Consider the following 13,624-nt stretch of genomic DNA (forward strand, 5'->3'; position numbering starts at 1 on the left):
ACAAAGAAGAATCACAGGTCAACCTGTAAGCAACTTATCTCATTCTTGTTAAGATGCCACTCATCAGTTCCTATCTCAGAGAAACATACAGCTGAAAAGAGAGCAATTTCCAGCCATCCATATAAATGATGCATCAGAAGGCAGTTACCTGGGGCAGCTTCTGAGAAGTGTCTGCTTAGGAGAGGGAGGGGCAACAGCCACTGCAACCAAACCAGAAAGACGGCCTGAACAGTGAACTTGACGTTAATGGAGTGTCCCGTAGGTAGTCCTTAAAAAGGATGAGGGAGCAGGGGGTGGAGGTGATGTTTGAATAAAAAGGCTCCGGGATTTTAGGAATTTGGTCAGTATACAAATGCTCTCTGCTTCAAAGTACCATCAGGTGCTCAAGATGGTGGTAAATCAGAATACAACTCCCCTCCTTTTTGCTAGGAATTACAAATAGAACTAGATGATGAGAGAAATCAATAGTGGTGTTGGTGTCAGTGTGATATCAACTGGGAAATCTGCGATACCACATTTATAGATCAGCAAATTGGAACAGAAATGCACGTTCTTCTTGTTTTGGAAACACTACACGTGCAGTCTTGTCTGACCAAGGGACTTTTTTCTAAGTTCAGAAGTAGGTTTTGTGTGCTTACTATGCAGGACAAGTGCAGATCTTGGAAAAAAACAAGCTGGGATGTTCTTACCAGAAGACATCTGGAAGAAAGTGCTATGAAATCCCAGGGGAAAGCAGCATCATACTGTTCACATGTACAATGCGTACTGTCCACAAATGTTTTCCTCTCAGTGTTAGTAGCAGTGCAGGACAAACACATGTGAATATTAAGTGGAAACTTTACCTTCAGATTTAATATTTTTCTGTGTCATCTCAATTGTTTCTTTTTCCTCAGTCATCTACTTTCCAATTTTCCACATGCTCAGAAAATGGTTGCAGAATGACACTACGCTAATGGAGGAGGTTATAGATGTGGTCCATGGAAAGCTGGTATCTCTTCATGACAAAGTAAGACATGCTGTGCTAAATGTTTGCTATCTCCTAATACAAGCTTTGAAAGAAAAATGAGTGAGCAGGTGAAACAAGGTAGCTTAAAAACATGTAATGACAATTGAAAACATTTTCACACATTTTTAAGACTAGCCTGCAGAACTAAATACTTAATTTAAATGATTTTTGCATAGAATATTCAGGTAAGAATTTTCTTGGGGATAAATACCTCTAATGTTAGGTACAAAAAGATGAAAAAAATAACCAAAACATTGAACTAATAAAATATGGAACAGAACTCATGAATCCCTTGGCAGTTAAAATACTTCAGTATAAACTCTGCATATTTTTTCTTGTCACATTGCTTAGAAGTACTGTATCTTAAGCAGTGCAAGCCAGCTTTTTCAACATTATTGACTTACAAGACTTGAAACTAAAACGTAGCTGCTCTATAGCTCCAGAACTCACTGCTGTCCCATCCATTGCTGCCCACTCAATTGCACAACAAAGGGCAATGTTTTTCCGTGCCTCAGGCTCTCCCCTTACACACACAGGTAGAGATGCAAACTTGTCCTGCCTCTCCATCGAAGGGAGTAAAAAAGGTCTTCTACAATGGGAAGCTGATGAAAGTATTCCTGAATCTCAGCTGGAACAGCTATTCAGTTTTCACCTTGAGCTTTTGTTTCATGGTCTCCCACCCTCTCATATCCTTTCAAATTTCTAATGAAGTAAAATAAACCATAAAAAAGTCAAAGGCAGAAGTCTCCTAATCAGATGCCAATACAAGAGCTAGTCTGAATAATTACTAGAACTGAAGCATGTTGAGAGAACTGCAACACCCTGTGACAAAACCATCTAGTTTGGCCTCTACATACATAGCACACATCTCAGCAGTGGCATGTTCGGATGTCAAAGGATGCTTTAGGAAAGGGGAAAGGGGAGAGAGGGGCACAGGTTTAGGCTACGTTTATCTAATGAGCTTATTCTACATGCAAAGAATCAGCTATGAGCTTTACTTTTAAACGTAACTGTTGATATTTCCAAGGAAGAGCACTGTTTGCCACAAACTTCAAGAGAAGTTGAGGTGACAAAGAAATGACATACACAAAATGGAGTTGATAATCTCAGGATTTGGAGGTTATAGGGCTGCTCCAAAAGTAATGCCTCCTATTTTATTATACTGGCCTGTGACATCAGAGATGGATGTTGGTGATATGGCCTTTTCACCAATATTTCATTACATTTTGCTGCCATGTGACAGAGGGCAGCAGAGGGACAGCCGGACCGAATGGTGTCTGATATGGAAGTGCAGAAAAAGCAAAAGCTTGTCACTGAATTCTTCCATGTGGAAAAAATTACACCCACCAACATTCATTGCCGCTTGCTGAATGTTGATGGAGACCAAACAGTGGACGTAAGCACAGTAAGGCAGTGGGTGATGTGTTTCAGCAGTGGTGACAGCCATGTGAAAGACATACCATGTTCTAGATGTCCATGAACAGCTGCTACACCATGAAATGAAGAGCCTCTCAGTCAGCTCATCAGTTCAAGTCAGTGGATTATTACCAGAGAACAGTGCACGGAGCTGAATATTGGCTTCAGTGCACTGAGAATTTTGGTGGCAACGTTCAAATATTGCAATATTTGTGCCAGACAGGTCTCACAAAGGCTGATGCAGGAACAGAAAAGACATTTGTATGTAGGTATCCCAGGACCTGTTGAACCAATACATGGCTGAAGTCACCTTCAGCTTTCCACAGCACATCATTATCATGACAAGACATGGTATCACCACTATGAGCAGGAGTCAAAACAGCCCATGAATTCCCAATGGATGAATAAGTTCAAGATGTGGACCTCAGAGGGCAAAGTGACATGCGCTTTCTTTTAGGATATAAAAATGGTGGTGCTTCAGGATTTCCTGGAACACAGAAAAACTATCAACTCTGACCACTACATCACAACAGTAAGCAGAATGCCCAAACTTGCATAGTCAGGCCAGAGAAGACAACACCAGGCCCTGTACCAGTTTGAAGACTGTGGAGCACACTGCCAATCTTGGCTGGACCATCCTACCATACCTCCCCGTACAGTCTGGATTTGGTGTCTTCTGACTTCCACCCATTCAGGCCAAGGAAGGGTAGGCTGCATGGGAAACAGCATTTATGCTGTCATGGCAGCTGTGAAACAGTGGGTCATCTCTGCAGGTGCAGATTTTTATGAGTACAACAAAGGCTTGTGTTCATTGCTAGCAAAAACACACAGCTAACAGTGGTATGTTGAAAAATAGTGTTTTGTAGCTGAGAATTTGCTCTGAGAAATAGTATTATTTGGTCTTCGTACTTCAATACAGAAAATAGTGAGATTATACCATTTCTTCTTTTTTCCTTAATACTAGAAGTTACTCTTGCTGTGTCATGTGTTTATCCCTGGATCAAACTGCATTAAAATAGCCAGAATTTCAGAAATAAAGTGCTTGAACTCACCCATAGATGTCGGCTCCTTGCAGCCTACTGTACAGCTGCAATTTTGCAAAGGAAATTTCAAACTAAACCGCAGCTAGTTGAAAAGTACTGCTTACATTCAACATTGCTCAGAAGTATCTTTTTATTTCTGTTTTTTTCATTGCCAATTCAAATCTTATTTGAATCCATTGGAATGCAGTTAAATATTAAAAAATATCTGGATTTGCCTAAGGTTAACACTTGCTGACTCCTCGAGCACTCTGATGCAAGTTAATTCCCTCACAGGTCAGTCGCTGAAACCACACCTTCTGAATACAGTGTCAGTGGAACTACCCAGATGAAAGGCAATTCAATTAACATGGTCAGCTTTTCAGGAAAGCAAATTAGAAGCACTCAAAAAGTAAAAATTCCATCTGCACAGCTGTAGAGAGCTGTAGACACTATGAAGTCTGAAGAACAGCTGGAAAAGACTAGTCTTCATCTAGTGTATCTAGGACTGTAGCAAACATCTGACCCTCATTCAAACTTATGATCTATTTCTTCTCATTAATAAGCTCTGATTTTAATTCAACCAAGCAGGAAGACACCACTGAATATACAGACATGGAGAACTACAGAAACATACAGGATGGAAGGGATCTCTGGAGATGATTAATCCCACCCTTTACTCAAAGCAGGGCCAACTACAGCAGGTTGTATACAGTTGAATCCAGCTGGGTTTTCAGTATCTTGCAGCACAATTTCTCTGGGCAGCCTATTCCATTGCTTGACTATTCCCATGGTTTTTGGGATTCTTTTTCCTTTCTTTCTTGAGTGCAACTTTCTGTATTTCAGGTTGTTTCCACTGCTTCTTGCCTCACTGGGCAGCACAGAGAAACATCTGCAATCCCATCAGGTATCTACCTGTACACACAGAAAAGTTTGCCCGACTCCAAACCTTCCAATCTCTAAATTAAACAGTAGCAGCTATCAGCTTTTCCTCATTTTCAGATGCCCCTCAGCCCCTCTATGGCCCATCATAGACCTACTCCAGGATGCTCAACTAATACGTAATGGAAGTAATTTTTGAATGCTTTTTCCCCCCCTCTTCTCCTTTTGAGATTGGTTCAAGAAGCTTTGAAGACAACACAACACAACCGTTCTGGAGTAAATTAAAGATATAAATTACTGGAGCTTTTTATGTCAGTCCTCTATTTATTCTGTATGCCAGATCAACGTCACAAGTGTTAAGCTCCATCTCAATAGGCAGTTTTGGTTAGGTAGATGAAAATTTGAGATTGTGGGTAGAAAAAGATTCAAGCAATCAATTTAAATTTAAGAGCAATACCCACAACATAATATTCCCAGCATCATGTTGAAATTACATAAAATTATTTTCATCTCTTAGCTGTATTACTTAAACTGCTCTTTAAGACTTCTATCGACTTCTTATTTGGTACACAAAAACATACATTTATTAGTTAGAGAATAAGAAAAAACCACTCCTGCCTATCACTGATGTCATTCTCTTTCCAGTAACTACAGTTCTGGAGAACAGAGCTGTTGTAAGGCACTTGGAAGAGCTCTAATTAGAAATCAGGTCAACTGTAAAATAACCACAGCTTCCACTTGCACCTAAAATAAGACAGCAAACAAAAGGCCAGGATACATCCAATACAAGGTCTCTCATATCCTCACTGTAACAACACGGTACTACTGTATAACTAAATAAGTAATTCACAAGGGCAAAAACATAACTCCCGCTCTTTAAATTTTATTCCTGCACTGATTGCTTTCTGGAACTTTCTGAAAGTTTCTACTTTTCTACTTCAGTAAGCTTTGCATCTCTTGGTACCACAGTAAGTTGGGCAGTCTGAATAGAAAGAAATAGCAGCAATTAGTTTGAGAAGTTTGGCTCGCTTCCATGATGGAAAGAATGTGCATGCTCAGCACTACAACTTCCCCAAGCTCATCTTGGCTACCTCAGAAAGATTTTCTCATTGTTGCAGAGGCAGTCAACTTAGTCAATAGCTGATCTGAAAGGTAAGGAAGACCTTCTACTTGAGTCGAATGCCAACCTTTCTGCAACAAAGTATATAGCTGATGAAAGTGACAACAGAATCCCTGTTCGTGAGGTGACAGCCGACAGGGCACACTGGGAATGGGGGCTGTTGATTAAAGATTTCCACTGTGAATTTCCTAAAGATAATCTTGCTTGTTCCAAAATGTATGTCAGGGAAAACATTTAATTGTGATACCAACATTAAATTACCATTGTATTAGCCAAAGGAAAGAATACAGAATACAGCCATACTGCAATACTCATTTAGGACCAAGCTCTGCTCTTCTGCTACTGGACTTCGGTCTGAAGTCATTGGAAACACCGTTTTCTCCACATGTTTTACAAATAGAAATCTGTCATTTTTTCCTCACACGAAGCTTTTTTCCTTATACCGCTAAGTACCGGGATCTTCAATTGCTCATCCTTACAAAAGCAATTTTGTTTACAATTTCAGTTCCTTCCATACAGTACATTTTAATGAATTAAGTCTTGTATTTCAAAGAGAACCACTCTACCATTTGCACAAGAGAAAGATCCCCTAGTTCTAGCATATTTCAAATTATTTCCCTGAATAAGAAATACATAAATGCTTAATGTACGAATTTTCACTTTAAAAATAAAAAGCAGAATTTAATACATGAGCACGAAGCTTCCAGAATGATTCTCTTCCACAGCAAATTCTGATTTACCTTCTGAAATTGCAAAGCATATTTCTATGCTTTTAAATGTAAGGCAAGTCATCATCCTGATTATTGTTTTTTTTCAGCTGCTATCCACTGTTAAATACCGGTATCTATGAACCAAAAGGGCGAGCACCAAACAACCAACCAATGCTCCCAGCACATTTAGACAGGAGTGCTTCACACCATGGTAAGGCCCTTTTTAAATAAACATGTGACTCACTGTTTGTTTTCTTCACCAGGAGGTGGAGTCTTGCCATGCCCCTCCATTACAAAATCCTCATGTTCCATCTGCAAAGGCAAGCATTGCAGGTCAGAATTGGTGGAGCAAAACGCAAATCACCTAAAGTGGCTCTTTTCCATATGCAACAACTTAAGGCAGCCACTTGATCGGAGCAACTGGTCCAGAACAGACCACGTAGTTTCTTAGCAACAGATGTTCATCCCCATTGCTATGGTACCGTTTTCTTGCACAATTCTCAGAAAATCTTGCAAGGGAAGAATGATTTAATGGCTACAGCAGAAGACTTATCAGTCATTTTACAGACATCCTTCATGATTCTGAGCAAGTGTGACTTCTGTTGTTTCTTCCTTGTGTATAACGTAAGAATTAAAAAGAAAAGCAAAACAAACAAAACCACATTTGTCTCAACATGATCTCTCTCCAAAAAAGTTTTCTTTTTCTTGTAAAAAACCTAATTAACTACAGATAGAAACGGCTGTAAAAACAGTCTATTTGTTTTAAAAAGTATATTTTTATACGAAAAAGACTTTCACTGCACATATCTAGCTTAGTTAGCAGGGTAAAAAAAGAGGCCTGAGGGAACCTCAAATAAATGCTGTTCCAATGACAACATAAGGTAGGCATTTCCTTTGGCTCACATGATAAAAGATTCCAAGGGCACTAAGGAAGTTTTCTGTTTAATTGTTTGCTCTTTAAATACAATTTTAGCCCACATTTTCAGTAATTTCTTCATCACAAAAGAGGAATTGCATTATATTTGTTCATTTATTATGCACACTTCATTTAATTACTTCATTCAGCCAGAAGCTCTTGCGAAGGTAGCAGAATATTCTTCTCTTTCTACAGAAATTCAACACATGCACTTAGTATTTTATGGAAACTTCCAGGCATGGTTAGCAATGCTCTACTTTATATGAAGTCAGCAAGCAGACCACAATGCAATGTTCCACAGGCTATACAAGAAATAAAGCAAATAAATCCTGATCGCACACGAATCCGTGATCCACTACATTACACTAGGAATGGAAAGGAGAGATCTATTCTGTCTGTAAAGATAACAAATTTAATTATTCCCTTAAGGATAAAAACATCAACAATCTCACATGCAAAAAAAAAAGCCCCATAAACCAGCCAACAGCCACACCAGTGGCGCAAGTGGTAGGAATGCCGCATTGCAACACCATAGGCCCTGGGTTCGAATCCCCCTGTGGCGCAGGTGGTAGAAGTGCCGCTCTGCTACAAAGGAGGCTCGAATCCCGGGGGGTTGGACTCGATAATCTCTAAAGTCCCTTCCAACCCGCACAAGACTATGATACTATGATGATACCGTAGGCTTTCCCTTGTGTCCCTCCTCCCCATTAGAGATAACTTCTACTCATTTCTGTCTTGATCACGTTAACAAGTGAAAAATGCTGACAAAAAAACATTAACTGCATGGTATTGTCTAGCAAGGACAACAGAAATTACTTTTTTCTCCTGCACAAACACAGCCCTAAGTAAACACCAACTGAACTGAGAAACTGAGAACTATATGGTGGTAACAGCATCCAGAAGATAGTCAGTCAAGAAAGCATAAGGTAAATTCACGCTTGTAAACATGTACCCATGCAACCAACAGTAAAAACAGTCATTTTGTTTTAAAGCATAGTTTGAAAGCAACAAAGAAATGTGCAAACAACGTACAAACAATTTAGTGAATGACTTGCACTTTTATGCATGTATTCCCACCACAAACACCTTCAAACCTGGCTGTACCTCAGCCTACACTTGCTTCTCAAGAATTCTAACATCCGCTCTTAAACTGTCATGTGAAAGGTAGTCCACCAGTTGATCTGTTGCAAACTAAAACAAAAAAAGATGGGATAACAGATCTGTGGAGGCACATCAAAACAGGATGCTTCTATCAGTGAGGGGAAAGTGGTTAATAAGTTACTGTTATACAGCCTGAAATCGGGTGCTATTCTAGCATGAATGACTCTGTTTAGTGTATTTTATGTTCGGCTGAGTTGAGGAATGCCTCTTGGTTTGAAATGAGTACAGTTCACATGAATGGTAAGCAAGGGAATGGTTTGTGGGCAATACCAGGAGGAAGGATGAAATATAATGCTTGGGAGTAAAAGAGAATGACATAGAGCACGTATAACGCTAAGCTGAGAAGGCTCCCACACAAAACAGAAATTTGGTTTAATGTAGAAAAGAAGAATTTGTAAGAATTCAAGTATAAAAATAGAAAGCTTTTAAAACCAACTCAAATTTAGAATGGAATGGGAGCTTATTTTATTAGATCATAAAGAAGAAATCTGAATGAGAATTCAAACGTTAGATCACCACCAAAACAAGGTAATTGCCAAAGTATTGCCAATAAAACTGCTGCTTTACTACAGCTGTAGAGTAAATTCCGCTGGTAGCAGAGCCGCTCAAGAACATTATTATCTAGCAAGCATATCTATCAAAATTACCATTTCAAAGAGAAGAGGAGGCAAATAATTAAGAGCTACAAATCCCCTGCACTGCAGACAACATTCTTGTAGGTCCAGATCCAATCTGTTTTAAAGCAGGTGGAAAAAAAAATCCCAAATCTGCTTTGAATACGAATAGGAAACAGATACTAGGTAGAATTATCTGAAATAATCTGCATTATAAAAAAGAGGCTAGCGCTTGACTTCTTAAAGAACTGCCATGGCAAAGTCTTACAAGAACCTCACCAAAAAAATTAATCACAGTGCAAGGAAATAGTCATGAACATAAGAACTGTCAAATGCATGAAATAAAGATTAATTGGTAGGTTTTCACTGTGCAAAAAAAGCTAACAATGAAATGCCTTGGAACACTAGAAGAGGACATGGGAACTTTAAGAAATCAAATATCAGGGAACTGGAAAACTCTGATAGAATGGATGAATGTTAAAAACACAGTTGAGTGGCCAGAGGAGCATAGTCAATGGGTGGTAGGAGGAGGCTGCCAAAAGGTGAGATGCTGAAGAGGTTTATCCTAGAAATGATCTTTACATCTTTACCAGAGACTTGAAGGGCCAAAATAGTGAACTCTGAGGTGGTCAGGCTCAGCCAACATGGCTGAGGCAGGGCTGCCATTCAGAGGGACCTAGACAGGCGAAGGAGCAGCAGGAACATCAAATTCAGACAGGACAGCTGCAAGCACCACACCTGAGAGGCCCTGGCAAAGACACCGTCTGAAGAATGACAGGTTAGGAAGCAGCTCTGTGGAAAAGGTCTTGGCAGGCAGCAAATGGATCATGAGCCAGCAGTGTGCCCAGGCTCGAAAGGCCAACGGTATCCCAGGCTGTATTAATACAAGCCTTGCCAGTAGATGAGGAAACTGATTATTCTCTCTACTCAGAGCTCAACAGACCATAACTGGAAAAATGCATCCAGTTTTGGGCCCCACAAGAAAACATACCCACAAAGTGGGCTGGCTGGCTTTTGCAGTAGTGACCACTGAGATGCTTGGTCCTGCAGCATCTGTCCTGTGAGGAAAGGCTGAGGGTTCTGAGCTTGTTCAGCTTGGAGATGGTTTTGGGGTGTCTATCCATACCTACAAGGATGTCAGCAATGAGCCAGGCTCACCACAGTGGAAAACGGTGGGAGGACATGAAACAATGAGTTCAACTCTAAGAACAAAAGCTCTGGACAAAGCAAGGTCTAAGGCAGAGGAAAAATTTTATGTGAATAAAGCCCAGTTCTGCATTAACACAAAACAACATATGACCAATGCACACACAAGAAAGCAGTTTGACAATGTTGTAACAAGCAGCACTTCTTCACTATGATTTAAACAAAACAAACTCAGAGAAGTGACATAAAAGGATATACTTACTTGTAACATGTACTAATTAATCAGCAATTTGTTACTGTACAAACATAACTGGCAACACTGAATTTTTAAAGTCCTTGTTGACTATGAATTTTTACCTATCCAATATAAATAAGAAGGTTTGTGTACTGGAGGATGACAAAACAAGCAATACAAGCTCCTCTGTTTCTGACAAGGAGACCATATTTACACAGTGAAAGGGACAGGACTCTGAGCAACATGATCTAGTGAAAAGCATCCCTGCCCACAGCAAGGTTGTTGGACTACATGATTTCAAAAGGACTCTTTCAACAAAAATCATTCTGTGATTCTATGCATCAGGCTATTCCATAGGTCTGATCCACCTTAGCCTCTTTTTGCAGAACCTGATTGCTTCTTGAACTTGCTTCACCAAGGGCAAGTTAGGCCTGACAAACTCGGTGGCCTTTCCTGATGGAGTTAAAGCAGCTGTGGATAAAGGGTCTGAGGCACTTCACTTTCTTAAAAGGACTGCAGGGGGAGCCGTGGGTTCCAAGAATCAAAGCAAGTGCTCTCAGCACCTGTTTCTCCTGGCAAGAGATGGTGAAGGCTTCAAGATTCTGGCAGCTGGAAGCAGGAACCAGAAATAGACCCTCGAACAGCAGGGGAGGGAAGTTGATAGAAAACCTGCTTTTATTAAAAGAGGAACTGCAAGTTGTCAAATTCTGTATTCTATTATTTTAATCTTTCTTTCCAAGCATCTGAGCATTCAATTTTTTTTTAATAAATAACTTATATGTTGAGATATCTAAATACAAGAAGACAGTTTTATATACATTCCCAAAGATATTCACAATTAGACACTTCAATACTTAGCTTCTAAAGAATGAGATATAACAAAAGTGTCTCAGACATAACAAATCAGTACTTCTTTTTCCTTTCCAGAAGTCCAACAGCTGTTAGCATGGTTTCATTCCACTCTTCCTAAAAATATTCTCAACAAAACCCTAATGGATTTGATTAGGAAGTGTACCTGGTCTGGAGTTCCTAGATAATGTCCTGTTTGACATGTTTTGAAGGATTAAAAAGTTTCCACAGCAAAACCCTCATCTGTCCTGAACACTGATATCAGAAAGCACACTTCCCTAACACAATTCAACATCTCCGTTAAATATCCAAGCCCTACAAAACTGAATTGAGCATATGAGAAAACAAATGATTTTTCAGGAATGCGACAAACCCTTGTAAGAAATCCTACACTTTATTTTGAACAGTATTCCTTTCCCACCCCACCTCCCCTGCACCAGTCATAGAAACACACTGATGCAGCTCCACCAGAGAGCTACTATCGCTATCACTACCTTTTCCCATTCAACAGATCCTTTTCTTAAAAATCAATCAAAAAAAGAAATCACACACAAAAAAACACCCTTGCCTTTTAAATAACAACAAGGACAGTAACAAGCCGCCTGAGTGAACATGAGACAAAGTCTCAAAACAACTTTCATTTATTAGCATCTCCAACGCATGAACCGAAAGCCTCACCCAGCGTATCACTAGACTTCCCTCACTGAGGAACAGTCAAGGTCAAAAGCTGCCGTCTGCGGATTGCAGCAATTTACTTCCCATGCTTAAACTTAATTTAGCACAGCCGGTTGCAAGTCCAGTTTAAGACTGATACGTTTGGTGTTTCACCACAGCTACTGCTTTAAGAGCAGTAAACCTTCCTACTCCTCAGCAGCAACAGAGCTACAGTAAGCGTGCCATCAGCATTTCTTTTGTCTCACAAATACGTGCTTTAAGTGGAATTTCACAACCTAATCATTGAAATTCAAGCAATTAGTCACCAGTCACTGTTGTTAGCAGTTGTGGAAACTATAAATGCCAAGCTGCTAGAAGGACCTGTCGGAAATATCAGACAGTTTGAGGTCTAACAGAAATGTAATCACTACCACAGTTGAAAGGAGAGTTGAGTCACCGTTCTGCCTGACTTAATATAAGCATTTGGGATAAACTGAACTAAGGGTAAATTTTACTTGTTAGCAACAGATAAAACTGTCTAATTAAACTTCCTTGAATAAAACTGGCGCAACTTAGCTGCAAATACTCAAATGATTTTCTTAGGAATAAGTTTCTGTTCAGCAAGCTGGTATCTCAGAATGTGCACGGAGTAGCACAAATTTCTTGGCACGAATTAGTGCCAGTGTAAACTTGAGACTTTACCTTAATTTCAGTGCACAGATGAAAACATCCAAAAAAGTTTCAATTGCTATTTCCACAGCCCTTAACTTTCTTTTTTTCTCAAGTGAGAAAGTAAAGGATTTTCCTGAACTACACACAGGAAAACCCTGGAGACAAGGTGCACAGAGAAGCTGTCTGAATTTTTGGACCCATGCAGGTTTTTGCTGTATTGCACAGCACTGCAATGTTGCTGAATTTTCACCTGAACCTATTTCTGCTTTTTCTTCCCCTCGTGAAAGCACAACCTAAGCACACAACAAAACACCAGCACAAGATGAGAATCAGCTCCAAGCCTACTTGCTATTTTATTTTCTTCAAGTTTCTCATCAGCATCTCGATCGTGCATTACAATGGTACCACCATTATGCAGTCTTAACTGGTTTTCCTGTTAGTAAAAAGAGAAGTGAAAGCTTACTGATGCAATCCTACTGATAGATCACAATCTCCTCGCTAATCATTGACTGTTCTTCTGCATACTATCACACTTAAAACTCACATGACTACTTTCTGAAATCTCTAATCTGGTATCTACGTTTGGTATATGCAGCCCAATGGCTGCTCAAGTCCTGACTCAACACCAAGTGCCAACACAGTAACATACACCACACATGCATAACCCTAACAAAGCAAGGGGACAGATTACAAATGACAGCTCAGTTAGACATTAAGAACAGAGTTGGTGTAACACACAATAAGTCATTTGTGTTTCACTTAACCACTACAGCACCTGGCTCAACAACTCTAGGAATTTTCTTCTACCACCAACTCAAACTTATCATCTGCACTTGCAGAAATGAACCACATTCCATCTTCTCTGCTAACTTCTGAGGTGCAGACACTATCTAATATTCCATGAAATTCACAGCAGCTTAACGTGAATTCCCTGCTAAGCTTAAAACAGATGTATGAATATTAATGACAGGAGTCACACACTGAAAATGCTCAGAAGGTCTGGATTCCGGCCACATTTCTCTTTCCTACTGTATAGATAGGAAAGACTGAAAAAATATTTTCCACTTCCTTCTTAGCTGTAAGGTATTTCAAATGCAACAACTCATCAACATATACAATAATCTATCTGAATCTTGGTCTGGAAGTACTCTGAGATAGTCCGCTGTTTGTGGCACAAAACTCATTTTCTAGTAACACCTTCAATAGGTTCCTTCAAGTCACTGA

At 39.7% G+C, this 13,624-nt stretch overlaps 1 protein-coding gene across 35 annotated transcripts in view; it reads right to left on the reverse strand.

The window, feature by feature from the left end:
• The window catches only part of TNRC6B (trinucleotide repeat containing adaptor 6B), a 134,547-nt gene that overhangs the window by 91,593 nt on the left and 29,330 nt on the right, over window positions 1–13,624 (reverse strand). For 15 of the 35 annotated variants that reach the window (XM_085517112.1, XM_085517104.1, XM_085517127.1 and 12 more), the window contains one exon: window positions 6,398–6,465. The exons of the other annotated variants lie outside the window; for them this stretch is intronic. In XM_085517112.1, the coding sequence (XP_085373238.1) occupies window positions 6,398–6,465 (68 nt within the window). The remainder of the gene's footprint in view (window positions 1–6,397; window positions 6,466–13,624) is intronic. 35 annotated transcript variants of the gene reach the window in all.

Source organism: Coturnix japonica, chromosome 1 (genome assembly GCF_054131305.1).
Source record: "Coturnix japonica strain WE chromosome 1, WE-NBRP24, whole genome shotgun sequence".
Classification (NCBI taxonomy): Eukaryota; Metazoa; Chordata; class Aves; order Galliformes; family Phasianidae; genus Coturnix; species Coturnix japonica.